This window comes from Agelaius phoeniceus, chromosome 28 (genome assembly GCF_051311805.1).
Source record: "Agelaius phoeniceus isolate bAgePho1 chromosome 28, bAgePho1.hap1, whole genome shotgun sequence".
In the NCBI taxonomy this organism is placed as follows: domain Eukaryota; kingdom Metazoa; phylum Chordata; class Aves; order Passeriformes; family Icteridae; genus Agelaius; species Agelaius phoeniceus.
This window is the reverse complement of record NC_135292.1, coordinates 2,676,003-2,703,173: the sequence shown is the minus strand read 5'-3', so window position 1 is coordinate 2,703,173 and position 27,171 is coordinate 2,676,003. Positions and strand designations below refer to the sequence as shown.

Genomic DNA, 27,171 nt, shown 5'->3' with positions numbered 1-27,171 from the left:
GTACCACACATGGTAACCACTGTCTTAGAGCAGAAGGGGGCCATTGGCTATCCCCAAGCAGGATGATGAAATTCCAGGTAGTCCTGACTGAGCAGGATGATGTCACATTAAAAACAACTAACCTTTTGAATCCAGCTTTGTTCCCAGGTACCACAACTGAAGAAGGCCCATTAGAGCATGACTGTGTGGAGGGAATAGAGTACACCTACTCAGCAAGAGAAGACCTGAAAGACGTCCCACTAGAGCAGCCAGAGTGGGAGCTGTTTACAGATGGGAGCAGCTTCGTGGAAAACGGAACCAGATACGCTGGGTATGCAGTAACAACAGTCAGTACAGCAGTGGAGGCAAAGGCATTACCACCAAATACATCTGCCCAGAAGGCAGAACTGGTTGCCTTAACCAGGGCACTAGAATTAAGTGAAGGGAAAAAGGTAAATATCTGGACTGACTCAAAATATGCTTTTGGAATGGTGCATGTACACGGAGCACTGTGCAAAGAAAGGGGACTATTGTCCTTCTCTGGGTATGCACATTAAACATCAGGATGCAGTCCTGCAATTGATAAAATCAGTACAAAAACCTGAACAAGTGGCAATCATACACTGTAAAGCACAGCAATCAGGAAACTCCAAAATCTGTGAGGGAAATCGAAAGGCAGACTGGGCAGCCTGACAGGTTGCTCGAGAGGTGCAAACAACAATGGCATTGATACCTTTAAAGCTTAATGTATCCCAATTCAATTTGCCTCCAGAACCAAAATATTCAGTAGAAGATGAGAGACTGGCACGTTTGCTAAATGCACAAAAGAATTCAGGGGGATGGTATGTGACTGCACAAGGACAGATAGTGGTACCCCCTTCATAATGAGAGAAGTTCTACAAATTAAACATAACGAATGTCACTGGGGAGCAGAGGCATTGGTAAAATTGCTAAAGCAGAGTTTAATTTCAGTACAGATGTTAACAATGGCAAAATCAGTAATGTCAAAGTGTGATATCTGCTTGAAAAACAACCCAGTGGCTGGCGACAGGCACACCTAGGAAGAATTCGGATAGGAATAGAGCCAGGAGACTATTGGCAGGTAGATTTTGTAGACTTGCCAAGAACTCGAGGATACAAATACCTGTTAGTGGGGGTTGACACATTCTCTGGGTGGCCAGAAGCCCTTCCCTGTCGCACCAACCAAGCAAAGGAAACAGTAAAGTGGTTACTACAGGAGATTATTTCCAGGTTCGGGGTACCCCTAGGGTATCATCAGATAGGGGACCCCATTTCATAGCTACAGTAGTAAGAGAGGTAAGTAGATTGCTGGGGATAACTTGGGACCTCCACACACCATGGAGACCCCAGTCGAGTGGACAGGTAGAGAGGATGAATCAGACACTAGAGAGGCAAATCAGTAAAATATGCCAAGAAGCCACATTGCAGTGGCCCCAGGCTTTGCCAATTGCACTGTTGAGGATTCGGATAAAGCCTAGGAGTGGGATGTCAGTCAGCCCTTAGGAGATATTGCATGGGAAACCATATGAATCTCCTGAGCCTAACCCTAATGTGCACGTCACAGGAAAGCAGGAAGTGTATAATTATGTTCTGTCTCTCGGGAAAACTTTAGCTCGGCTCCGGAGCATCCTCGTGTGGAATAGACCGCTGACTCTCGAGAACCCAGTTCATAACATACATCCAGGAGACGAGGTGTACATCAAGAACTGGAACGAAGAACCGCTGAAAGAAAAGTGGAGTGGGCCCCACCAGGTACTGCTGACCACCTTTACAGCAGCCAAAGTAGCCGGCGTGGACCCCTGGATTCACTACACCCGAGTGAAGAAAATCCATCCTGGATCACGGACTGTGTAAACTGTGGAACCAACAAGGTTGCAGATAAGATGTGTTTAATTGCTTCAGAATGCTATCAGTAATTGTGCTAACGTTATGGTCATTAATGTCTTTGGGATGTGGAATGCAAAAAGATCAACTAAACACTCTTCATTCTAGAATGAAGAGAGAGGTACAAGCAGAAACACAGGTGATAAAGGTTTCTAATGCAGTTTGGGCTGAGAATGTAATGATTGGATTAGTCAAAGACTTTGCCAAATGCAAAACACCTGTAGAATAACTGCCTGTCTGCCAATACCAAAGGACAGCAGGAGACCCAGTAAATTGGGGAATCATAACATCGAAACTACCTGAAACACAAAAGAACAAAACAATTGCATGTAAACAGGTACCCGAATCGAGGCAAGTAATCAAGGAAACTTGGGAAAAAATAGGAACATGGATGAGACCCATGGGCCAGAAAGACTGTATTCTAAGTGCTGGCACACTAGGAACCCCTATGGGAGAATCAGGAGGCATCACACAATGGCAATGCTATTTGCCACACTATAAAAAGATTACAGAAAATGTTACAGAAACCACTCTGGTATGGAAGTGTGAGGCCAAGGATCAGAAAGATCAGGCAGAGCCTTGGGACAGTGCGTGGTCTGTGAGTATCCTTCAAAGATTACAATGTATGGCAAACACCCCTTGGTGCATTAAGTGGGAAGGCTCCGAGAATGAAACAGATCCAGCAGTAACAAACACTGCCACCAGTAGCAGAACGAGGGCAGACAAAGTAAGTTGGTGGGCATGTAATAAAACTTATGACTGCACTTCTGATGATACAGAGATAAAGCAGATGCCACCCCTGGCAATAGCCCTACAAACTGGCTGTGCTTGCAGAGGGATCAAACATAAACAAGGCAGAGTGAATTATAAAGCAGTTGTAGGATGTACCAGGAGTACAGTCCGAGGTCCAGGACAATTTGTATGGGCAGCAAGCGATGGCACCTGGACAACACATCTGCCTGTAGATGGGAAAGTAAAGGAAATTACTTTAGGCCTCCCAGCCTCACGTCCAATTTGGAAAAAGTCCCCATTTAACAGAAAACATGAACTTGTGCAGATAAGAGCAAGATGAGAAGTTCTAGACAATGAAAATCCAGATGACACTTGGCAAGAACCCTCTGGTGGAGTGAAATTTGGGTGGGCCCTAGAGTCTTTGCTTGGTCCTACAGCAAACTATCAGAGTAGGGAGATGCTGTACAAACTTACAGGTCAGGTAGATAGACTGGCAAGAGTCACCTGGGAAGGATTTAAAGAATTAAACGTAAAATTACAAGCCAGCACAAAAATGACTTTACAAAATCGATTAGCCTTAGATTTGTTACTCCTGAAAGAGCATGGAGTATGTGGATTTTTAAAGGGACGGGTTGGTCATTGCTGCGTTCACATCCCAAATGTAACTGCAGATGTAGAATGTGACATCAATCAGTTGAAACAAAGAGAGCATGAAGCCCAAGAAGAGCAAAAAGATTTGACTACGACCTGGCTAGGCAAAATCTTTAAAGGGTTAGGGTGGAATGTGAGTTCATGGATTAAATCTGTCATTGAGAATGTGATGATCTTACTAATTGTATTCTTAGCAATTTGGTTAGTTCACACCATCTTAAAGGGAGAGATACAGAAGAAAACGTCCTGGAACCAGAAGATAATAAAGGCACTGACACGAGATCCACGCCCACCATCTTCTGGTTCTCCAGTGCGTGACAGCATCCACGACAACGTTTACATCAACCATGGACTTGAAGAACGTCAAGAATAAATTGAGAAATAAAGGACTGTATCAAGTGAAAACATTTACACCTATAGTGAAGTGAAAATGCTTTCAAAGGGGGGAGAATGATAGTGGGGCCCTGGAAAAATGTCAAAAATAGACTCTGAAAATGTTAGGCTTTGTGCTTGCCAGATCATGTGAAATCGCACCTCCGTAAGCAGAACATGATAAATGATATAATTGTTAGATGTGATGATTGTTTAGTAATTAAATATAATTATTGTTTAATCATAAGAAGAATCATGAGAAACTATGTTAGAAGTTTGAGGGGGGCCATGAGGAGCCCATGCTTGGCTGAAATCTATGTATACAATAGAACAATTGAAGTTCAATCATTAACATGAAAGTTATATAACGATAGAATATAAAAACATGTTCATCCCAAACCCATGTCGGAGTCAGATTTGGGTTGGTACCCCTGACACCCAGAGCTCTTCAATAAAAGCACCTGCATATAATCAATCTGGTGATTATGTGTTTCTGAACGCTAATATACCCAGTAAAGTGTTAAACCCTTCCCAGTTGCTGTGCATGAGGCTCTATGAATATGCACCAGGCTGATGTAAGGGGAAAGGTATTTCAGGGGATCCCTGAAGGTAACAGGGTGCTCCTGGCTAAGTGCCAAGATGCACCCGGCCGTAATAACCTTTGCTCCATGGTCCTGGTCTCCCATTGTTCTTTATTAAACTTTTTAGATTTTCACAGGAGAGTGAACGCATTTTTCACACTTTTGAACGGTTGAAGTTCTTTAATTTTTCACGGGAGGGAGTTTTGAAGAGCTGCAAGTGGCCAATCTGCCTGCAACAAGGACCATTCCACGGGCTCTTGTCACCTTTCCCGACACGTCTGCTGCAGCTCATGGAGGGTAAAGCCCTGGAGGCTCCTTATGGGCGGTTATGGACGATTGCAGGCAGCGCCTCCATGCCCTGGATCAGCGGTGCCCACTCCTGGGAACCCCCACGTGTTCCAGTTTCTGTGAAGCTGCCTGTGAAAAACACGTTCACTCTCCTGTGAAAATGTAAACAGGTTAATAAAGGACTTTAATAAAAGTTTAATGGGAGAGCAGGACCATGGAGCAAAGGTTATTACGGCCGGGTGCATCTTGGCGCTCAGCCAGGAGCACCCTGTTACCTTCGGGGATCCCCTGAAATACCTTTCCCGTTACATCAGCCTGGGGCATATTCACAGACCCTCATGCACAGCACACTTTTCCCCCAAACTAGTTTACGTTCCAAGAACTCGATGACTTAAGTACTTCAGATGAAAAATATCTAAAGAAACTAACATGCAATCTAACAGATCTTAGTTAAACAATTCATATTACAAATACACTAAACACAAAACCAAACACCACTATAATTTCTCAGACATTTCAACCAAACAATTAAACTTTAATAACATCCTTAAGTACTCTTGAAAAATTAAAATTATTTTTAAAACATTAATTGTGTGCGGGTGGTTTTATTTTGATAATGATTTTTGGATTGTTTGGGTTAGATGATTTAAAAAATGGGATTTTTATAGGAATTGAATCAGCTGAGAAGGTGGCACTCTGCAAACAGAACTGACTGAAAATGAACGGGACAGAATCAGTAACTCTGAAAGTTTTATTTGCTATCAAATACATCCCACACACCCAGGCCCACACAATCCCCATCCCATTGCTCCAAATTGGGATCCCACTTCTCCCAATCCCCTTCGAACCCCATCTCACCCTGGTGGCTGTGGAATGGATTGAGTTTGGCATGGGATTGAGTTTTTTGAGGAGGGAACAAGGAATTTGAGGTAGGATTGAGCCTTTTTGGGTTAAAATTCAGTTATTTTCAGTAGAATTTGAGTGGTTTTGAGGGGACAGATCCATCCCTCTTGGCTTCTGGAGTAGAGAGAGATGGAGAAGAGAAAAAAATTCAGGCCAAACCAAAGGACAAGCAGGCAGGTGTGTCCCCAACATGGATCACAGGGAATGTGAGTGACCAGGGCTGTGCCCAAAGTGCCTCCTCCAGTGGGGGATGGAGCTGCAGCAGCGCACGAAGCTCTTCCCGCACTCGGGGCACTCGCAGGGCTTCCCTTACCGGTGCCTCCGTTGGTGTCGGGTCAAGTTAGAGCTGCAGGAGAAGCTCTTCCCACACTGGGGACACTCGTGGGGCCTCTCCCCAGTGTGGATGCGCCGGTGGGTGACGAGGGTGGAGTTGCGCTGGAATCCCTTCCCACAGTCTGGGCAGCGGAATGGCCTCTCCTCTGTGTGAATCCGATAGTGCCGGAGGAGATGGGAGCTGGTCTGAAACCTCTTCCTGCATTTATCACACTCGTAGGGCCTCTCCTCAGTGTGGATGCGCCGGTGCTTGACAACGTCGGAGTTGTACTTGAATCCCTTCCCACAGTCGGGGCATTGGAAGGGCCTCTCCTCTGTATGAATCCGATAGTGCTGGAAGAGACTCGAGCTGGTCTGAAACCTCTTCCCGCACTTGGAGCACTCATAGGGTCTCTCCCCAGTGTGGGTCCTCTGGTGCCTGATCAGGTTGGAGCTCTGGCTGAAGCTCTTCCCACACTCCCCACACTCATAGGGCCGTTCCCCAGTGTGGGTCCTCTGGTGCCTGATCAGCTCGGAGTTCCACCTGAAGCTCTTCCCACACTCCTCGCACGTGTGGGGCTTCTTCCCATCCTGGAGCTGCTCATGGAGCACCAGCTCCGAGCTCTGGCTCCATCTCCGGCCGCCTTCCCGGCCCAGGCTGCCTCTTTCCCCATCACATCCCCGCCATCTGCGTTTGCAGCCCCTCCTCGTGCGGCATCTCCGGGCCTTTTCCTCCCCGTTGGCTTCCTGCGCCGTGGAGCCGCTCAAAACGGCCTCTGCCACCAGGTTCTGCCACGGGCATTTGTCCTCCCTGCTCTCCATGCTCAGCTCCTGCTCTGGGCGAGGAAGGACAAGGACAGCATGGGATTTGCCTCCGTGCCACAGGCAAGGGCAACCAGATCCCCCCAGGCCGTCTCTGGGGACGCACTGCCCCCTCTTGGCTCTCCCCATTTCGGGATGCCGGGGCTGTTTGGGCTCCCGGGCTCCCTTCTCCCCTCATTCTCTGCTCTGGGCTGCAGCGGCTCCAAGGAGTCCCCCCTGCCCCTCTCCAGGCTCTTGAGGCTCCCGCCAATGGCGGCGCTCCCCCCTCTCTGGCCTCCCCACTTTGGCCTCCTGGGGCACACAGGGCTCTGCTCCTCCAGGCTGCCTCTGCCGGCAGCCGCCACCGCCACCCCCCGATGTCCCCCCGAGGGGCCTTTTCCTCTCAGCCTTGGACTTTTTCATTCTCCAAACATCCCCCCAAAAACCCAACCCAGGGACCCCCCGGGATATCCGGGCCGGGCTCCCCCTCCCCGCTCACCGGAGCCATGGGGGGGGCGATGATCCCACAGGTGGGGGCTGCGAATTCAGGCAGGGATTGAGACCGCGTGGCTCCCTGAGCTCAGCCTTGATCCGCCCTTGTCCCTCCTCTTCCTCTTCCTCCCGCTCCTCCTCTTCCATCCCCCCTCCTCCTCCTCCTCTGCGTTATCCCCACCTCCCTCTCCTTTTCCATCCCGCCCCTTCCATTCCTTCTCCCCCTCCTCCCCCCTTACCCCGCCTCCTCCTCCCCCTCCATCCCTGCCCTTCCCTCCCTCCTCCTCCTCCCCCAGCAGCAGCCACACCCTCGGTGCCCCGTTCCCGCAGCCCTCGCAGCCCGCGGCAGCAGCGGCCATGGAGCCGGGCCAGGTCGGCATGGGCAGCGCGGGGCTCTCGGCTGCTCCCAGCCGCTGCGGGCGGGGGGAACCCGGCCCGGGCCAAAGGAGAGGCAAACTGGGCAAACTGGGGGCACATCACAAAGCTAAGGATGCAGCAGAAAATGGAGCTGAAAGAGTTATGTTAATATTCACTCCAAACGAGGAAAAACTGGAAATTCCAAAGTTTAGGGAAGCCGAGAAAAAAGAATTAAACAAGATAGGAAATGAACAAGATAAATCAGGGAAATAGAAACTTCTACATGGAAGACAATTACTTAATAAAATGTGCTTACTAGGAAAAGATTAGAAGACGTGCATCAGAAGCCCCACTGGCGTACTCAAGCTTTGTGTGATCATTTTTTAAGGAATTTTGGGTGCACTGGGATTTTTGGTGTAGCAAAGCAAGTCACTGAAAGATGCTTAATTTGCCAAAGGATAAATAAAAAGGTGATGGGAAAAACAACATTAGGAGGTCATGAGTTAGCTCGTCGACCATTTCAAAATATCCAAGCAGAAGTTTAGATTTGTTAGGTTCTGGATTTATTTGTAAAAAAACCCATTTAATCTAGAAGAAAGAGAATATGCCATATGTTAGACAGGAGATTTTAGGAGAATAAAAATCTTTGAAGTATCAGAAACACCCGAGGAAAAAACCAAGAAAATAAAAAGGGGAAATGAAAGGGAGGGGAACAAGAGGAAAAGTCAGAAAGAGAGTGGGATCCTCTGCAGCTCTTGCCCCCTCCGTTGGCGGCCGAGGCGCCTGTCCCGGGTCCCGGCTCGCTGCCCGCCTCAGCTCCGCCTGCCCCGGTTTCCATCCCAGGTGCGGGCTCACTGCCCAGGGCAGCTCCACCTGCCCCGGCGCTGGCGGTGAATTTGTGTGCCCTGGCCCCACTGCCCGGCCCGCGGCCGCTCTGCCGGCCATGCTGGGCAAGATGGGGTTGCTCTGTCCTGCCGCGTGGGCCGAGGTCACCGCGCCGACCGCACCGAGGGCGGGTCCCAGCCATCCCATCCCCGGCTGCCCTGCCCGTGCCAGCTGCGCTGGGCAGCGCCGCTGCTGCTGCTGCCGGGGTCTCCCACCTGCCTTTTCTCTGCCGGGAGCTGCCGGATCAGCCGCCAGAAGCCATGTGGGGGCTGCCCACGCTCCGGCTCGGCCTCCACGGGAAGATCCCCCTCTGGCGATTCCGGCAGCACACCCTGCCCACACTCCGACCGAGCCTCGGCGGGATATCCTCCCCTGACCCCTCCTGCTCTGAGTTACGTCCCCTTGGTAACCACAGCTCCGGCTGTTCAGGGAAAATCCCTCTCTCTACAGGAAGCACCTTATCAAAACACTAGGAGCTCAGTTAAAAGGCAGCCCTCTCCAAATTCTTTCTCAAAACACGGGAGAAAGGCTACAGAAGGTAAAAAAGTGAAAGAGTTAGATGAAGGGATTGCTCTATTGCCGTTCAGAGAGGTTCCCATGGCAGGGATGCGCTGCCCCGCCCCGCGGGAGCCACCGGCGCCCCTGCCGGCCGTGCCCGGAACTGCACCCAAGGGGAAAGCGCCGCAGCCGAAAGGCCGGGACCGGCTCCGGGCTCTGTTTGTTGGCACTGCCGGAGCTGTTTATACACACTACTATTATTATATTATACACACTAGGAAAGAACCGTTATTCCTAATCCCATATCTTTGCCTGAGAGCCCCTTGATTTCACTATCCTAAAAATTAAGAGGGAGGGGGTTTGCATTCTCCACTCCAAGAGAGGCTTTTTCTGCCTTCCCAAGCAGACACCTGTCTTGTAAAGCAAGACAAGCACCCACAGGCACTGAGGGGGGCTGCAGGAGGGGCAGAAGAAGGCCCTGCAGCACTTGGGCACAAAGGCCCAGCAGGTGAATGCAAGAAGGGAGCAGCAAAAGGCCAAGCTGAAGGCAAAGGCCAGGGCAGAGCTCCTACAGCCCCTGAGGGATCAGCCCCAGGGCCCAAGGGGGCCCCAGCACCCAGGGCACGGCTCGGCCACAAGCACCCGGCAGAGGCATTGCCCTCCTCGGCAGGGCACAGCCCACCCAAACAGCCCCTGGCAAGGAATCAGGGCTCCAGCTGCAGGGCACAAGGACACTGCAAGCAGAGACAGCAGCACCCTCAGGACCAGCAAGTCCAGCCCGTGATGGACATGGATTGGCAGGGCTGACACAGCTCCCATCACACCAAGGACCCTCCACACTGGAGCCCTTGAGAACATTCAGGTGGGTCTGCATTGAGAGGAGGCATTTCCTGATGGACACAGGGGCCTCTCAATCTGCTCTGAATCTTAGACCTAAAGGGGAAAATAGTAAAGGAATATTTTAATTTTTAAGGGAATGAGTGGGAAAGATGAGCAGGTATGATTTGTTCAACCACTATTAGAAGCTGTGGGGGATAGGTTTGAAATAAATTTCTTTTTCTTCTTCCTGTGATTGTAATTAACTAGGAAGGAGGTTGAGAGCTGGATTTTAATACTGTAAAAAGGGATACAGAGGCTAGTTCTGTTGTACCTCTGTGTCCAAAGTCTGACAAGGCCTATGCTGAAGTGAACCCAGAAGTGTGGGCAGCCCCAGGGAAATACAGAAAATTAGATATGGAGCCTCTACAAATTAAAGCAACCAGGACAAGCACTACCCTGTTCCAAGAGAGGGAAGGAAGGGCTCACAGCCTGGTATTGAGTCCCTGTTGAAGGCAGGGCTTTTGGAGCCAAGGGTGTCTCCCTACAACACTCCTATCTTGCCAGTCAACAAACTGGATGGATGGACACAAGGAGGAAACACAGAATTTTCAAGTGTTAAAATTAAGATTAACTGAGGCGAGTGGCCTGGGCCTTCCAGACAGGGAAAAAGAATTTGAATTATAGGTGGACATTAAACAGGGTCTTGCCAAAGGAATTCTTGTGCTAAAATGTTTAACCCAGTGGCCAGAGAGCAGCCTCATTGTCTGCAGAATTGTGCAGCCACAGCTTCCGTGGGAGCAGAGGCTGAAAACTGATGACAACAGGAGGATCTCCTAGAGTTCAAGTCTGGCATCAAGTTAAAGCTTTGACAACCAAAAGGGCCTCTAAATGGATGAGCAGGGCTCGGTGATTACAGTATGAAACTTGTTCAGTGGCACAGGAGGATTCAGAACTGAGGACAGGGCAAGGGTTTAACCCAGCCTCCTGTTTGAACAGCCTGGAGAGGGGCTGGCAAGGAACCCAGGACTGCACTCAAGGGACAGAGCTCCCGAGCCAGGCTGGGAGAGATTGATGGGACATTCCCTGGCCTGAGGGAGACAATGTGTTTGTGGATGGCTCTGCAAGGGCAGCAGGAGGGAAAAGAGCTACAAGACAGGCTGTTATTAAGGAAGGGGAATCAGACAAAGCGCAGGTCACCGGCCCATGCTCAGCTCAACCCGCGGAGCTGTGGGTGCTTGTAAGAGCCTGGCACTGAAATGCCCTGAGCAGGAAGGCTTCAAAATCTTCTGGTGACACCATGGCACCTAACAGGGGGGCAAAAGCAATTCTGACTGCTTCAGCAAGCACTGGATCACTTATTAACCTATTGCTAAAACAAATAATTCAAAGATAATGGATTGTGGGAGCCATAGATTCAGATGGGGAACTCATTTTACAGGAAAGACCCTTCAGGGGGTTATGGCAGCTTTAGGAATGGGACCTCCATAACCCCTGGCAAGCCCAGAGCTCGGGTTGGGTAGAAAGAATGAATGGGGAAATAAAGAAACACCTTTGGAAGCCGGAGATAGAAACCAAGATGCCATGGGTACAGCTTTTGCCATTGGCCTTGGCAAGAAAAAGAGCCAGACCCAAGGCAGATATTCAATTATCTCCCTTGGAATTCATGTCTGGAATTCCTTACCTGGGCAATTCTCCACCTAGTGCAGGGTGGAAATAAGGGATGTAAATGTAAGGCAGGCTGTAGCCAGGATCCTGTCTCCTGTGGAATCTCTCCCCCAGGAAGCTGGGCTGGCACAGAGCCTGCCCTGGGACTTTGCTGTTGCCAACACCCAGCCAGGCCATCGGCTCCTGCCTAAGGAGTGCAAAGCAGCACCACTGGTGGCCAAGGGGCCCACGCCAAGTGTCCCTGAGGCCAGAAACAGCCGCCAGCACAGCTGAGCACGGGGGGACCCCTCAGCCTGGCCTCAGGGGCTCTGAAGCCCCGGAGATTTGCACTTCCCGCCTGCAGCAGGACCATGGGAGCCGCCCTGAGCCTGCCCTGGAGGCAACGCAGCAGCAGCCAGGGCTCCACAGCGGGCCAAGCCCCTGGGCCTGCCCACAGATCCTCTGCTCAAACCCTCGGGAATCCTGGCCACCCTCCCCTGGCACCTCCAGCCACTGCGGCCAAGCCTCGCTGCCGCTGCTGCAGCTCCAGCGCTGGCTGGGCCTGCACTGCCACAGCTGCTGGGGAGCACCGCGGCACAATTCCACCCTGGGGCTCACTCACACCCACACTCTGGGCTGCCTGCGACTGCACTGCTGCAAAATGTACCCGTCCTGCTTCTTTTAAATCTTATTTCTCTGCTCAGAAAGGTTTCTCTACTCAAAGGTTTGCCTTTGGGAAAGAAATTTTAAAGGTTTTATTTAAGGGGTTCCCAGTCTGGATGTTAAACTCATCTCCACCACTCAATGGGGACGAGTTTAACATCCGAACAGACTGGGAATAGCCCAAAAGACACCCACAGAGATAAGGACCAGCAACAAAACATCAACGCCCCGCAGCAAACAGCAACCAACAGCTACCCCAGACACTGCCCCCGCACAGCTGGAGACACCTGGTCTGGAAAAGGCTGAGAAGGAAATCCAGGAGTGTGGACCGAATTCACATCAGAGGGGAAGAAATCCGAGTCTAATAGGAAACCAAACACTAAAAACTTACACGACTTGGAAGCAATGAACATTAAAGCAGTGGATTTAGATTGGTTCAGACTATGTAAAGTTTAGGAAAAATCGGGTAAAACTGACATGTCATGGAATGATTTTTCCTGCACAGCTGGGCTATGTGTGGATGAAAGTATTTCTGTTGCCCATCCTGGCCAGAACCAAGTAATGCCTTGACTCTCTCACACTAAAGAGATTCTTGGAGAGTTTTTGTTTTCCCTACAGTTTCAGTGATAAGATTACAACATGAGAAACATTTTTTATAATAATCCTACTTTATATTGTCAGGTAGGTTTGGGACAGAAGGGTGAGAATCAATTTTTGGTCTGGGTTTTTCCATGTTCGCCTTTATGTTGCATTTTGCAAAATTGAAGAGCTTTAACCGTGATACTTTTAACTCTTAAATAGTTAATACTTTTTTTAAAAAAAGCAGCGTGAAGCTGCAAAGGGAAACAGCAAATGGAGAATGTTGGGAAAACTTTACTATAAATAAATGGGGGGGAATTGAGATGAGGGACTACATTTTGTTCGTCACAAAAAAGAGACCAGTGTGTTACAAGAGTTGTCTGCTGACTCTTTCTGTACTACTTCATGAGATATGAGCCACAAGGATACCAGGGAAGGGGTTGCAGGAGCCCACACATAGTCCCACCCAGCAAATGGTACAAACAGATAACTCACAGAGATAACGACCAGGGAAAAGCTGGGGAAAGGGCAGGGGCAGATTAACACCCAGCAGGGAAACCTTTCCTGCTGACAAATGGTACAAGCAGATAACTCACAGAGATAACGACCAGGGAAAAGCTGGGGAAGGGGCAGGGGCAGATAAACAGTCTGCAAGGCAGGATATTTGCTTGCTTAAGCTTGATAGGGCACAGTTTGCAAGGCAGGACATTTGCTTGCTTAAGCTTGATAGGGCACATATTGCGTTAATCATAAGATTTTGGTAATTTTCCACAGAGAAGTCACCAAATAAGGACATAGGGTGAAGAAGACGCGGCTGAGGAAGACTCCGCAGCCTTTATCACCGACCACCAGGAGACAGAAGGATGACCCCCTAGCAACAACCAGCGCAGGCGCAGAGAACTCTGAGATAACATGGACTCCTGAAGGATGGAGAGGATAAAAGGACTGAATCAGAAACTAGTTGGGGCGGCAGTAGTGGAGCGGAGACTCCCCTGTCGCCCAGCGCTGAGCCTTTGCTTACGTAGTATAACTGCTTCAATAATTAATAAATTCTTTGATTGGAAATTACTCGTTTTGAGTCAATTTTATAACAATAGGGTGTCCAGGGGGTCCCTGTGCCCAGGAAAGGGGGTGCACGGGCCCCGGTGTTGAGGAAGGTGGTGGGTGGGGGCTGTGGAAGGCAGGAGTGGGGGTCCAGGGGGTGCTGGGGTCAAGGAAAAGCGGGGGCTGGGGTGTCTGAGAGGGGGAGGGCCGGGAAAGGGGGTGCGGGGGGGCATTGGTGCTGCATGAGGGGGTGCAGGAGGGTCCCCGTGCTGGATAAGGGGGTGCAGGGGGGGTCCCTGTGCCTGAGAACGGAGGGTTTGGGAGGGTTCCAGTCTCAGATATGGGGGTGCACGGGGGTCCCGGTGCAGTGGAATGGGGGTTCAGGGTGTTCTGGTGCTGTAGCACATCAGAGCAGAAGCAGCATTCGTTTAACCCATGGTCTGCCAGGGAACCACAAAACCATGTCCCATTCCCATCCTTTCCACGTTTGGACTGGTACATGAGCTGCTTTTTTGTTTCCTTTGTTATCTGTTTCACCACTTTTGCTTTGTCTCTATTTGCCAAGACCAGTTTGAGTCATTTGATTTTCCACAAACTCCTCTTTTCTCTGCTAACAGATGATCTGATCCCATCCCATGGTGAAATGTTGTGTTCCTCATTTCAGTGGATTGCTCAGCAGGAAGGTCAGGAGCTGGAGCTGTCTGGTTGGTTATTCCGAGGCCAGCTTGTAATCTAATGGTGCCATTGAAATGAGAAATGGGTTCTGTGGCTCCTGATATGAATTGGTTTGGGTTCCCAGGGGCTGGTGCATGGTGTTGTAGGATTTGTTCTGCTGGCCGTTCATCTTCTCCCCATCTTTGGCCGCTCTCTCCAGCCAGGGCTGCATCAATTGACCATTTGTCTCTAATTAAATCATCAAATACTTGGATTCCCAACTGATTTCCCGGAACTTGTGGTAGCAAGAACATCTCAGTGCTCTAATCCACCCCATATAACATAGACAGTGACAGCACACGTTGGAGTGGGCAGAGGGATGATTCCCCCCCATTTATTTATAGTGAAGTTTTCCCAACATTCTCCATTTGCTGTTTCCCTGTGCAGCTTCACCCGTTTCTGTTGCAGGGTCAGATATCCTCACCCCGGGCTCTGCCTTGAGCTGTGCAAATTCCATCAGTGCAAGCAGGCAGAGCTCGGGGTGAGGGGCAGGGGGAATCAGCCCAATTCCTGCCCCAGGCAAGAGACCCAGGTACATTGGCCAGGCTTTGCCCAGCAGGGTTCATTTGCATTCCTAGAGCTCCTCTCCTGGCTGACTAGAACCAAAGCTTCTCTTCCAGGGCTGCCATCTGGTGAGTCACATGTGGCCCCCCGGAATCTGCTTTTTTAAAAAAAGTATTAACTATTTAAGAGTTAAAAGTATCACGGTTAAAGTTCTTCAATTTTGCAAAATGCAACATAAAGGCGAACATGGAAAAACCCAGACCAAAAATTGATTCTCACCCTTCTGTCCCAAACCTACCTGACAATATAAAGTAGGATTATTATAAAAAATGTTTCTCATGTTGTAATCTTATCACTGAAACTGTAGGGAAAACAAAAACTCTCCAAGAATCTCTTTAGTGTGAGAGAGTCAAGGCATTACTTGGTTCTGGCCAGGATGGGCAACAGAAATACTTTCATCCACACATAGCCCAGCTGTGCAGAAAAAATCATTCCATGACATGTCAGTTTTACCCGATTTTTCCTAAACTTTACATAGTCTGAACCAATCTAAATCCACTGCTTTAATATTCATTGCTTCCAAGTCGTGTAAGTTTTTAGTGTTTGGTTTCCTATTAGACTCGGATTTCTTCCCCTCTGCTGTGAATTCCGCCCACACTCCTGGATTTCCTTCTCAGCCTTTTCCAGACCAGGTGTCTCCAGCTGTGCGGGGGCAGTGTCTGGGGTAGCTGTTGGTTGCTGTTTGCTGCGGGGTGTTGATGTTTTGTTGCTGGTCGTTATCTCTGTGGGTGTCTTTTGGGCTATTCCCAGTCTGTTCGGATGTTAAACTCGTCACCATTGAGTGGTGGAGATGAGTTTAACATCCGAACAGACTGGGAACCCCTTAAATAAAACCTTTAAAATTTCTTTCCCAAAGGCAAACCTTTGAGTAGAGAAACCTTTCTGAGCAGAGAAAGAAGATTTAAAAGAACCAGGATGGGTACATTTTGCAGCAGTGCAGTCGCAGGCAGCCCAGAGTGTGGGTGTGACTGAGCCCCAGGGTGGAATTGTGCCGCGGTGCTCCCCAGCAGCTGTGGCAGTGCAGGCCCAGCCAGCGCTGGAGCTGCAGCAGCGGCAGCGAGGCTTGGCCGCAGTGGCTGGAGGTGCCAGGGGAGGGTGGCCAGGATTCCCGAGGGTTTGAGCAGAGGATCTGTGGGCAGGCCCAGGGGCTTGGCCCGCTGTGGAGCCCTGGCTGCTGCTGCGTTGCCTTCAGGGCAGGCTCAGGGCCGGCTCCCATGGTCCTGCTGCAGGCGGGAAGTGCAAATCTCCGGGGCTTCAGAGCCCCTGAGGCCAGGCTGAGGGGTCCCCCCGTGCTCAGCTGTGCTGGCGGCTGTTTCTGGCCTCAGGGACACTTGGCGTGGGCCCCTTGGCCACCAGTGGTGCTGCTTTGCACTCCTTAGGCAGGAGCCGATGGCCTGGCTGGGTGTTGGCAACAGCAAAGTCCCAGGGCAGGCTCTGTGCCAGCCCAGCTTCCTGGGGGAGAGATTCCACAGGAGACAGGATCCTGGCTACAGCCTGCCTTACATTTACATCCCTTATTTCCACCCTGCACTAGGTGGAGAATTGCCCAGGTAAGGAATTCCAGACATGAATTCCAAGGGAGATAATTGAATATCTGCCTTGGGTCTGGCTCTTTTTCTTGCCAAGGCCAATGGCAAAAGCTGTACCCATGGCATCTTGGTTTCCATCTCCGGCTTCCAAAGGTGTTTCTTTATTTCCCCATTCATTCTTTCTACCCAACCCGAGCTCTGGGCTTGCCAGGGGTTATGGAGGTCCCATTGTATTCCTAAAGCTGCCATAACCCCCTGAAGGGTCTTTCCTGTAAAATGAGTTCCCCATCTGAATCTATTGCTTCCACAATCCATTATCTTTGAATTATTTGTTTTAGCAATAGGTTAATAAGTGATCCAGTGCTTGCTGAAGCAGTCAGAATTGCTTTTGCCCCCCTGTTAGGTGCCATGGTGTCAGCAGAAGACATTGAAGCCTTCCTGCTCAGGGCATTTCAGTGCCAGGCTCTTACAAGCACCCACAGCTCCGCGGGTTGAGCTGAGCATGGGCCGGTGACCTGCGCTTTGTCTGATTCCCCTTCCTTAATAACAGCCTGTCTTGTAGCTCTTTTCCCTTCTGCTGCCCTTGCAGAGCCATGCACAAACACATTGTCTCCCTCAGGCCAGGGAATGTCCCATCAATCTCTCCCAGCCTGGCTCGGGAGCTCTGTCCCTTGAGTGCAGTCCTGGGTTCCTTGCCAGCCCCTCTCCAGGCTGTTCAAACAGGAGGCTGGGTTAAACCCTTGCCCTGTCCTCAGTTCTGAATCCTCCTGTGCCACTGAACAAGTTTCATACTGTAATAACCGAGCCCTGCTCATCCATTGAGAGGCTCTTTTGGTTGTCAAAGCTTTAACTTGATGCCAGACTTGAACTCTAGGAGATCCTCCTGTTGTCATCAGTTTTCAGCCTCTGCTCCCACGGAAGCTGTGGCTGCACAATTCTGCAGACAATGAGGCTGCTCTCTGGCTACTGGGTTAAACATTTTAGCACAAGAATTCCTTTGGCAAGACCCTGTTTAACGTCCACCCATAATTCAAATTCTTTTTCCCTGTCTGGAAGGCCCAGGCCACTCGCCTCAGTTAATCTTAATTTTAACACTTGAAAATTCTGTGTTTCCTCCTTGTGTCCATCCATCCAGTTTGTTGACTGGCAAGATAGGAGTGTTGTAGGGAGACACCCTTGGCTCCAAAAGCCCTGCCTTTAACAGGGACTCAATACCAGGCTGTGAGCCCTTCCTTCCCTCTCTTGGAACAGGGTAGTGCTTGTCCTGGTTGCTTTAATTTGTAGAGGCTCCATATCTAATTTTCTGTATTTCCCTGGGGCTGCCCACACTTCTGGGTTCACTTCAGCATAGGCCTTGTCAGACTTTTGACACAGAGGTACAACAGAACTAGCCTCTGTATCCCTTTTTACAGTATTAAAATCCAGCTCTCAAACTCCTTCCTAGTTAATTACAATCACAGGAGGAAGAAAAAGAAATTCATTTATTTCAAACCTATCCCCCACAGCTTCTAATAGTGGTTGAACAAATCATACCTGCTCATCTTTCCCACTCATTCCCTTAAAAATTAAAATATTCCTTTACTATTTTCCCCTTTAGGTCTAAGATTCAGAGCAGATTGAGAGGCCCCTGTGTCCATCAGGAAATGCCTCCTCTCAATGCAGACCCACCTGAATGTTCTCAAGGGCTCCAGTGTGGAGGGTCCTTGGTGTGATGGGAGCTGTGACAGCCCTGCCAATCCATGTCCATCACGGGCTGGACTTGCTGGTCCTGAGGGTGCTGCTGTCTCTGCTTGCAGTGTCCTTGTGCCCTGCAGCTGGAGCCCTGATTCCTTGCCAGGGGCTGTTTGGGTGGGCTGTGCCCTGCCGAGGAGGGCAATGCCTCTGCCGGGTGCTTGTGGCCGAGCCGTGCCCTGGGTGCCGGGGCCCCCTTGGGCCCTGGGGCTGATCCCTCAGGGGCTGTAGGAGCTCTGCCCTGGCCTTTGCCTTCAGCTTGGCCTTTTGCTGCTCCCTTCTTGCATTCACCTGCTGGGCCTTTGTGCCCAAGTGCTGCAGGGCCTTCTTCTGCCCCTCCTGCAGCCCCCCTCAGTGCCTGTGGGTGCTTGTCTTGCTTTACAAGACAGGTGTCTGCTTGGGAAGGCAGAAAAAGCCTCTCTTGGAATGGAGAATGCAAACCCCCTCCCTCTTAATTTTTAGGATAGTGAAATCAAGGGGCTCTCAGGCAAAGATATGGGATTAGGAATAACGGTTCTTTCCTAGTGTGTATAATATAATAATAGTAGTGTGTATAAACAGCTCCGGCAGTGACAACAAACAGAGCCCGGAGCCGGTCCCGGCCTTTCGGCTGCGGCGCTTTCCCCTTGGGTGCAGTTCCGGGCACGGCCGGCAGGGGCGCCGGTGGCTCCCGCGGGGCGGGGCAGCGCATCCCTGCCATGGGAACCTCTCTTCACGGCAACAGAGCAATCCCTTCATCTAACTCTTTCACTTTTTTACCTTCCGTAGCCTTTCTCCCGTGTTTTGAGAAAGAATTTGGAGAGGGCTGCCTTTTAACTGAGCTCCTAGTGTTTCGATAAGGTGCTTCCTGTAGAGAGAGGGCGTTTCCCTGAACAGCCGGAGCTGTGGTTACCAAGGGGACGTAACTCAGAGCAGGAGGGGTCAGGGGAGGATATCCCGCCGAGGCTCGGTCGGAGTGTGGGCAGGGTCTGCTGCCGGAATCGCCAGAGGGGGATCTTCCCGTGGAGGCCGAGCCGGAGCGTGGGCAGCCCCCACATGGCTTCTGGCGGCTGATCCGGCAGCTCCCGGCAGAGAAAAGGCAGGTGGGAGACCCCGGCAGCAGCAGCGGCGCTGCCCAGCGCAGCTGGCACGGGCAGGGCAGCCGGGGATGGGATGGCTGGGACCCGCCCTCGGTGCGGTCGGCGCGGTGACCTCGGCCCACGCGGCAGGACAGAGCAACCCCATCTTGCCCAGCATGGCCGGCAGAGCGGCCGCGGGCCGGGCAGTGGGGCCAGGGCACACAAATTCACCGCCAGCGCCGGGGCAGGTGGAGCTGCCCTGGGCAGTGAGTCCGCACCTGGGATGGAAACCGGGGCAGGCGGAGCTGAGGCGGGCAGCGAGCCGGGACCCCGGACAGGCGCCTCGGCCGCCAACGGAGGGGGCAAGAGCTGCAGAGGATCCCACTCTCTTTCTGACTTTTCCTCTTGTTCCCCTCCCTTTCATTTCCCCTTTTTATTTTCTTGGTTTTTTCCTCGGGTGTTTCTGATACTTCAAAGATTTTTATTCTCCTAAAATCTCCTGTCTAACATATGGCATATTCTCTTTCTTCTAGATTAAATGGGTTTTTTTCCAAATAAATCCAGAACCTAACAAATCTAAACTTCTGCTTGGATATTTTGTAATGGTCGACGAGCTAACTCATGACCTCCTAATGTTGTTTTTCTCATCACCTTTTTATTTATCCTTTGGCAAATTAAGCATTTTTCAGTTACTTGCTTCGCTACACCAAAAATCCCAGTGCACCCAAAATTCCTTAAAAAATGATCACACAAAGCTTGAGTACGCCAGTGGGGTTTCTGATGCACGTCTTCTAATCTTTTCCTAGTAAGCACATTTTATTAAGTAATTGTCTTCCATGTAGAAGTTTCTATTACCCTGATTTATCTTGTTCATTTCCTATCTTGTTTAATTCTTTTTTCTCGGCTTCCCTAAACTTTGGAATTTCCAGTTTTTCCTCGTTTGGAGTGAATATTAACATAACTCTTTCAGCTCCATTTTCTGCTGCATCCTTAGCTTTGTGATGTGCCCCCAGTTTGCCCAGTTTGCCTCTCCTTTGGCCCGGGCCGGGTTCCCCCCGCCCGCAGCGGCTGGGAGCAGCCGAGAGCCCCGCGCTGCCCATGCCGACCTGGCCCGGCTCCATGGCCGCTGCTGCCGCGGGCTGCGAGGGCTGCGGGAATGGGGCACCGAGGGTGTGGCTGCTGCTGGGAGAGGAGGAGGAGGGAGGGAAGGGCAGGGATGGAGGGGGAGGAGGAGGCGGGTAAGGGGGGAGAAGGAGGGGGAGGAATGGAAGGGGCGGGATGGAAGAGGAGCAGGAGGTGGGGATAAGACAGGGGAGGAGGAGGAGGGGGGATGGAAGAGGAGGAGCCGGAGGAGAAAAAGCAGGGAAGGAGGCGGGGTGAGGGGGGAGGAGGAGAGGGAGGTGGAGATAGGACAAGGAGGAGCGGGAGGAAGAGGAAGAGGAGGGACCAGGGCGGATCAAGGCTGAGCTGCGGGAACCACGCGGTCTCGATCCCTGCCTGAATTCGCAGCCCCCACCTGTGGGATCATCGCCCCCCCCCCCCCATGGCTCCGGTGAGCGGGGAGGGGGAGCCCGGCCCGGATATCCCGGGGGGTCCCTGGGTTGGGTTTTTGGGGGATGTTTGGAGAATGAAGAAGTCCAGGGCTGAACGGAAAAGGCCCCTCGGGGGGACATCGGGGGGTGGCGGTGGCGGCTGCGGGCAGAGGCAGCCTGGAGGAGCAGAGCCCTGTGTCCCCCAGGAGGCCAAAGTGGGGAGGCCAGAGAGGGGGGAGCGCCGCCATTGGCGGGAGCCTCAAGAGCCTGGAGAGGGGCAGGGGGGACTCCTTGGAGCCGCTGCAGCCCAGAGCAGAGAATGAGGGGAGAAGGGAGCCCGGGAGCCCAAACAGCCCCGGCATCCCGAAATGGGGAGAGCCAAGAGGGGGGAGCTTTTGGCATTGCTGTCACTGCCAGCAGCCTGGGCAGGGCGGGCACCCAGGAGAAGGGGGACCCCCAATCCAAGTTTGACCCCAGCAGCTGGGACAGGGGGGAACCCCCGAACACCAGAGGGGAGGGACCAGGGACGGGCAACCCCTGGGAGGCTTTTTCCGGGCTGAATCTTGGTGTTTGGGACGGTTTTCTGGGGCCCAGATGGCCGGACTAGAGATGTACCTGGTCAGAGAGACCTTCAAACTCAGTGTGTGTTGGGGTAGATGAAACAGGAAAGCCTTATGAATATTATTGTCTGGCCTTTCATTCCAATCTTGCTTATAGTTACTATATTCCCAAAAGCTTTTGAGAGTATAGGAACTCTAAGCAAGATTGGAATGAAAGCAAGCTTTTAGATACCTTAGTTACTGAACAAAAGGAAAACAATGGTGTGGCCTGACTGAAGGTAATCCTCTTCTGATGAAACAATTCCCTATCCTTGCAGACAGGTCCAAGGGTCAGAGCAGACCCTACTAGCTCAGCAGAAGGGCTCCAAAGAGGTGTTTTTAGGGTTTGAAATGTAACACAGTATGGTGATGTAATGATTCTTACAGGCTGTATGTAAATGATATAGGATTTGTATCTTGTACTGGACTGGTTAGTGAGAAATAGAATATTTAACACAGAAGAAGATTCATTGTATTGTAACGGGAACCTTACTCTCTTACACTCTTCCCCTCTTACTCTCTCACCCTCTCATCCTCTCTGCTCCTCTCTTCTCTCAGGCCTGCTCCAAGCTGTGCCTGGCAGCTCCAAGCAGGGCCCTGCACCCAGGCCCTTTGCAATAAACCACAAGTTCCACGACCTGGCTGCAGAGATCTCTCGTCTCCGTCCATCCCGACCGTGCTACCCCCGACGCTCCTACAAACGTGCTCATCCCTTGTTTTCCCCAAACCAGGATTTCCCATTGCCAACCCTGAGAGGCTGCGAGGAAGAGGAAGATGCTCCAGGACACTGAGGCAGGTGAGGAGGAAGTCAGTGCCCCTTTCCCCTCTGTGCTGCTCCATCTCCCAGCCCAGCATGGCCCCCAGCTGCAGCAGAGCCCTGGGGGGATCTCGTTGCCCTTGCCTGTGGCACGGAGGCAAATCCCATGCTGTCCTTGTCCTTCCTCGCCCAGAGCAGGAGCTGAGCATGGAGAGCAGGGAGGACAAATGCCCGCGGCAGAACCTGGTGGCAGAGGCCGTTTTGAGCGGCTCCACGGCGCAGGAAGCCAACGGGGAGGAAAAGGCCCGGAGATGCCGCACGAGGAGGGGCTGCAAACGCAGATGGCGGGGATGTGAGGGGGAAAGAGGCAGCCTGGGCCGGGAAGGCGGCCGGAGATGGAGGCAGAGCTCGGAGCTGGTGCTCCATGAGCAGCTCCATGATGGGGAGAAGCCCCACACGTGCGTGGAGTGTGGGAAGAGCTTCAGGTGGAACTCCGAGCTGATCAGGCACCAGAGGATCCACACTGGGGAACGGCCCTACGAGTGTGGGGAGTGTGGGAAGAGCTTCAGAGAGAGCTCCAGCCTGATCAGCCACCAGAGGACCCACACTGGGGAGAGACCCTATGAGTGCTCCAAGTGTGGGAAGAGGTTTCAGACCAGCTCCAGTCTCCTCCAGCACTATCGGATTCACACAGAGGAGAGGCCCTTCCAATGCCCCGACTGTGGGAAGGGATTCCAGCGTAACTGCACCCTCGTCACCCATCGGCGCATCCACACTGGGGAGAGGCCCTACGAGTGTGATAAATGCAGGAAGAGGTTTCAGACCAGCTCCAGTCTCCTCCGGCACTATCGGATTCACACAGAGGAGAGGCCATTCCGCTGTCCAGACTGTGGGAAGGGATTCCAGCGTAACTCCACCCTCATCAGGCACCGGCGCATCCACACAGGGGAGAGGCCCTACGAGTGTCCCCAGTGTGGGAAGAGCTTCTCCTGCAGCTCTCACTTGACCCGACACCAACGGAGGCACCAGTAAGGGAAGCCCTGCGAGTGCCCCGAGTGCGGGAAGAGCTTCGTGCGCTGCTGCAGCTCCATCCCCCACTGGAGGAGGCACTTTGGGCATAGCCCTGGTCACTCACATTCCCTGTGATCCATGTTGGGAACACACCTGGCTGCTTCTCCTTTGGTTTGGCCTGAATTTTTTTCTCTTCTCCATCTCTCAGTCCTCCAAAAGTCCATTGGGATGGAACAGTCACCTCAAAACCACTCAAATTCCACTGAAAATAACTGAATTTTAACCCAAAAAGGGCTCAATTCCACGTCCGATTGCTTGTTCCCTCCTCAAAAAACTCAATCCCATGCCAAACTCACTCCATTCCACAACTGTCAAGTTGAGATGGAGTTGGAAGGAGATTGGGAGAAGTGGGATCTCAATTTGGAGCAGTGGGATGGGGATTGTGTGGGGCTGGGTGTGTGGGATGTATTTGATAGCAAATAAAACTTTCAGAGTTACTGATTCTGTCCCGTTCATTTTCAGTCAGTTCTGTTTGCAGAGTGCCACCTTCTCAGCTGATTCAATTCCTATAAAATTCCCATTTTTTAAATCATCTAACCCAAACAATCCAAAAACCAATATCAAAATAAAACCACCTGCACACAATTAATGTTTTAAAAATAATTTTAATTTTTCAAGAGTACTTAAGGATGTTATTAAAGTTTAATTTTTTGGTTGAAATGTCTGAGAAATTATAGTGGTGTTTGGTTTTGTGTTTAGTATATTTGTAATATGAATTGTTTAACTAAGAGGTGTTAGATTACATGTTAATTTCTTTAGATATTTTTTATCTAAAGTACATTAGTCATCAAGTTAAAATTTTCAACAGGTATTTCTTGATATATAATTTGTTTATTTATATGCATTGGTAATATTATAGTAATAGTTATTGTTGGTTTGAGTTGAATCATTGTTGGAGTTGAATCATTGTAAAGAAGAGTTGAGATTTTTATATTTTATTTTTATTATAATTTATTTAATTTCAATTATTATTTCTTTGTTTATAATTTTATTGCAATTTGTTGAGGGGATAGGAAGGAAGTTCAAGGGCAGGAACATTTTTTCCTTGCTGGGAACTGGAATTCCAGACCCAGGGAGTGTGTGCAGGACCCCCCAGACTGGGATCAAATATGGGCTGGGATCAAATACGGACTGGGATCAAATATGGGCTGGGATCAAATACGGACTGGGATCACCTGGACTGGGATCACATGGACTGGGATCACATGGATGGGGATCCTGTGGATCAGAACCCTCCAGACCAGGATAGCCTGAAGTGGGATCAAATATGGACTGGGACTGTATGGACTGGGATCCCAGGGACTGGGACCATATGGATCAGGACCACACAGACTGGGATCAAATATGGGCTGGGACTGTTTTTTAAAGTAGCTTTGTTCTATAGTTTTTATTTCTGTCGTTAATTAAGCTCAGTGAAATAGCTGCTTGTGTTAAACTGCCTGCTTGGATGGGATAACATCCAATGCACACGGGATGAGGACACCTGTACAGATCTGCCAACTATCAGCACTCCCTGTCTGAAGGCAGAGTGCACCAAGGCCCAAAACCTGGAGGTGATAAAGAGAATGGACTAAAGCCACAGCCAAGGAATCTGCATGCTCTAAAAAGGCAGATCCAGGGCAGAGCCATGCTAAACAGTTCTTGGAAGATGTAAACTGGGTGCATCTTGGCACTCAGCCAGGAGCACCCTGTTACCTTCAGGGATCCCCTGAAATACCTTTCCCCTTACATCAGCCTGGTGCATATTCATAGAGCCTCATGCACAGCAACTGGGAAGGGTTTAACACTTTACTGGGTATATTAGCGTTCAGAAACACATAATCACCAGAATGATTATATGCAGGTGCTTTTATTGAAGAGCTCTGGGTGTCAGGGGTACCAACCCAAATCTGACTCCGACATGGGTTTGGGATGAACATGTTTTTATATTCTATCGTTACATAACTTTCATGTTAATGATTAAACTTCAATTGTTCTATTGTATACATAGATTTCAGCCAAGCATGGGCTCCTCATGGCCCCCCTCAAACTTCTAACATAGTTTCTCATGATTCTTCTTATGATTAAACAATAATTATATTTAATTACTAAACAATCATCACATCTAACAATTATATCATTTATCAGGTTCTGCTTACGCAGGTGCAATTTCACATGATCTGGCAAGCACAAAGCCTAACATTTTCAGAGTCTATTTTTGACATTTTTCCAGGGCCCCACTATCATTCTCCCCCCTTTGAAAGCATTTTCACTTCACTATAGGTGTAAATGTTTTCACTTGATATAGGCCTTTATTTCTCAATTTATTCTTGATGTTCTTCAAGTCCATGGTTGATGTAAACGTTGTCGTGGATGCTGTCACGCACTGGAGAACCAGAAGATGGTGGGCGTGGATCTCATGTCAGTGCCTTTATTATCTTCTGGTTCCAGGACGTTTTCTTCTGTATCTCTCCTTTCAAGATGCTGTGAACTAACCAAATTGCTAAGAATACAATTAGTAAGATTATCACACTCTCAATGATAGATTTAATCCATGAACTCACATTCCACCCTAACCCTTTAAAGATTTTGCCTAGCCAGGTCGTAGTCAAATCCTTTTGCTCTTCTTGTGCTTCATGCTCTCTTTGTTTCAACTGATTGATGTCACATTCTACATCTGCAGTTACATTTGGGATGTGAACACAGCAATGACCAACTTGTCCCTTTAAAAATCCACATACTCCATGCTCTTTCAGGAGTAACAAATCTAAGGCTAATCGATTTTGTAAAGTCATTTTTGTGCTGGCTTGTAATTGTACGTTTAATTCTTTAAAGCCTTCCCGGGTGACTCTTGCCAGTCTATCTACCTGACCTGTAAGTTTGTACAGCATCTTCTACTCTGATAGTTTGCTGTAGGACCAAGCAAAGACTCTCGGGCCCACTCAAATTTCACTCCACCAGAGGGTTCTTGCCAAGTGTCATCTGGATTTTCATTGTCTAGAACTTCTCGTCTTGCTCTTATCTGCACAAGTTCATGTTTTCCGTTAAATGGGGACTTTTTCCAAATTGGACATGAGGTTGGGAGGCCTAAAGTAATTTCCTTTACTTTCCCATCTACAGGCAGATGTGTTGTCCAGGTGCCATCGCTTGCTGCCCATACAAATTGTCCTGGACCTCGGACTGTACTCCTGGTACATCCTACAACTGCTTTATAATTCACTCTGCCTTGTTTATGTTTGATCGCTCTGCAAGCACAGCCAGTTTGTAGGGCTATTGCCAGGGGTGGCATCTGCTTTATCTCTGCATCATCAGAAGTGTAGTCATAAGTTTTATTACATGCCCACCAACTTACTTGGTCTGCCCTCGTTCTGCTACTGGTGGCAGTGTTTGTTACTGCTGGATCTGTTTCATTCTCGGGGCCTTCCCACTTAATGCACCAAGGGGTGTTTGCCATACATTGGAATCTTTGAAGGATACTCACAGACCACGCACTGTCCCAAGGCTCTGTCTGATCTTTCTGATCCTTGGCCTCACACTTCCATACCAGACTGGTTTCTGTAACATTTTCTGTAATCTTTTTATAGTGTGGTAAATAGCATTGTCATTGTGTGATGCCTGCTGATTCTCCCATAGGGGTTCCTAGTGTGCCATCACTTAGAATACAGTCTTTCTGGCCCATGGGTCTCATCCATGTTCCTATTTTCTCCCAAGTTTCCTTGACTACTCCCCTCGACTCGGGTACCTGTTTGCATGCAATTGTTTTGTTGTTTTGTATTTCAGGTAGTTTTGATGTTATGATTCCCCAATTTACTGGGTCTCCTGCTGCCTTTGGTATTGGCAGACAGGCAGTTATTCTACAGGTGTTTTGCATTTTGGCAAAGTCTTTGACTAATCCAATCATTACATTCTAAGCCCAAATTGCATTAGAAACCTTTATCCCCTGTGTTTCTGCTTGTACTTCTCTCTTCATTCTGGAATGAAGAGTGGTTAGTTGATCTTTTTGCATTCCACATCCCAAAGACATTAATGACCATACCATTGGCACAATTACTGATAGCATTCTCAAAGTGATTAAACACATCTTATCTGCAGCCTTGTTGGTTCCACAGTTTACACAGTCTGTGATCCAGGA

The 27,171-nt window shown here is 50.0% G+C and overlaps 2 protein-coding genes across 2 annotated transcripts in view; one reads left to right on the top strand and one right to left on the bottom strand.

Annotated features, from left to right (window-relative positions):
- Positions 1 to 27,171, bottom strand: part of LOC143696053 (uncharacterized) — a 1,205,294-nt gene that overhangs the window by 656,721 nt on the left and 521,402 nt on the right. The window contains 1 exon segment of the mRNA XM_077191259.1: positions 5,725 to 6,254. Within this exon segment, the coding sequence (XP_077047374.1) occupies positions 5,725 to 6,254 (530 nt within the window).
- Positions 21,815 to 23,062, top strand: LOC143696069 (uncharacterized). Its single transcript, XM_077191283.1, has 2 exons — positions 21,815 to 22,028; positions 22,183 to 23,062. The coding sequence occupies exons 1-2, from the start codon at positions 22,007 to 22,009 to the stop codon at positions 23,019 to 23,021; spliced, it is 861 nt and encodes a 286-aa protein (XP_077047398.1). The 5' UTR covers positions 21,815 to 22,006; the 3' UTR covers positions 23,022 to 23,062.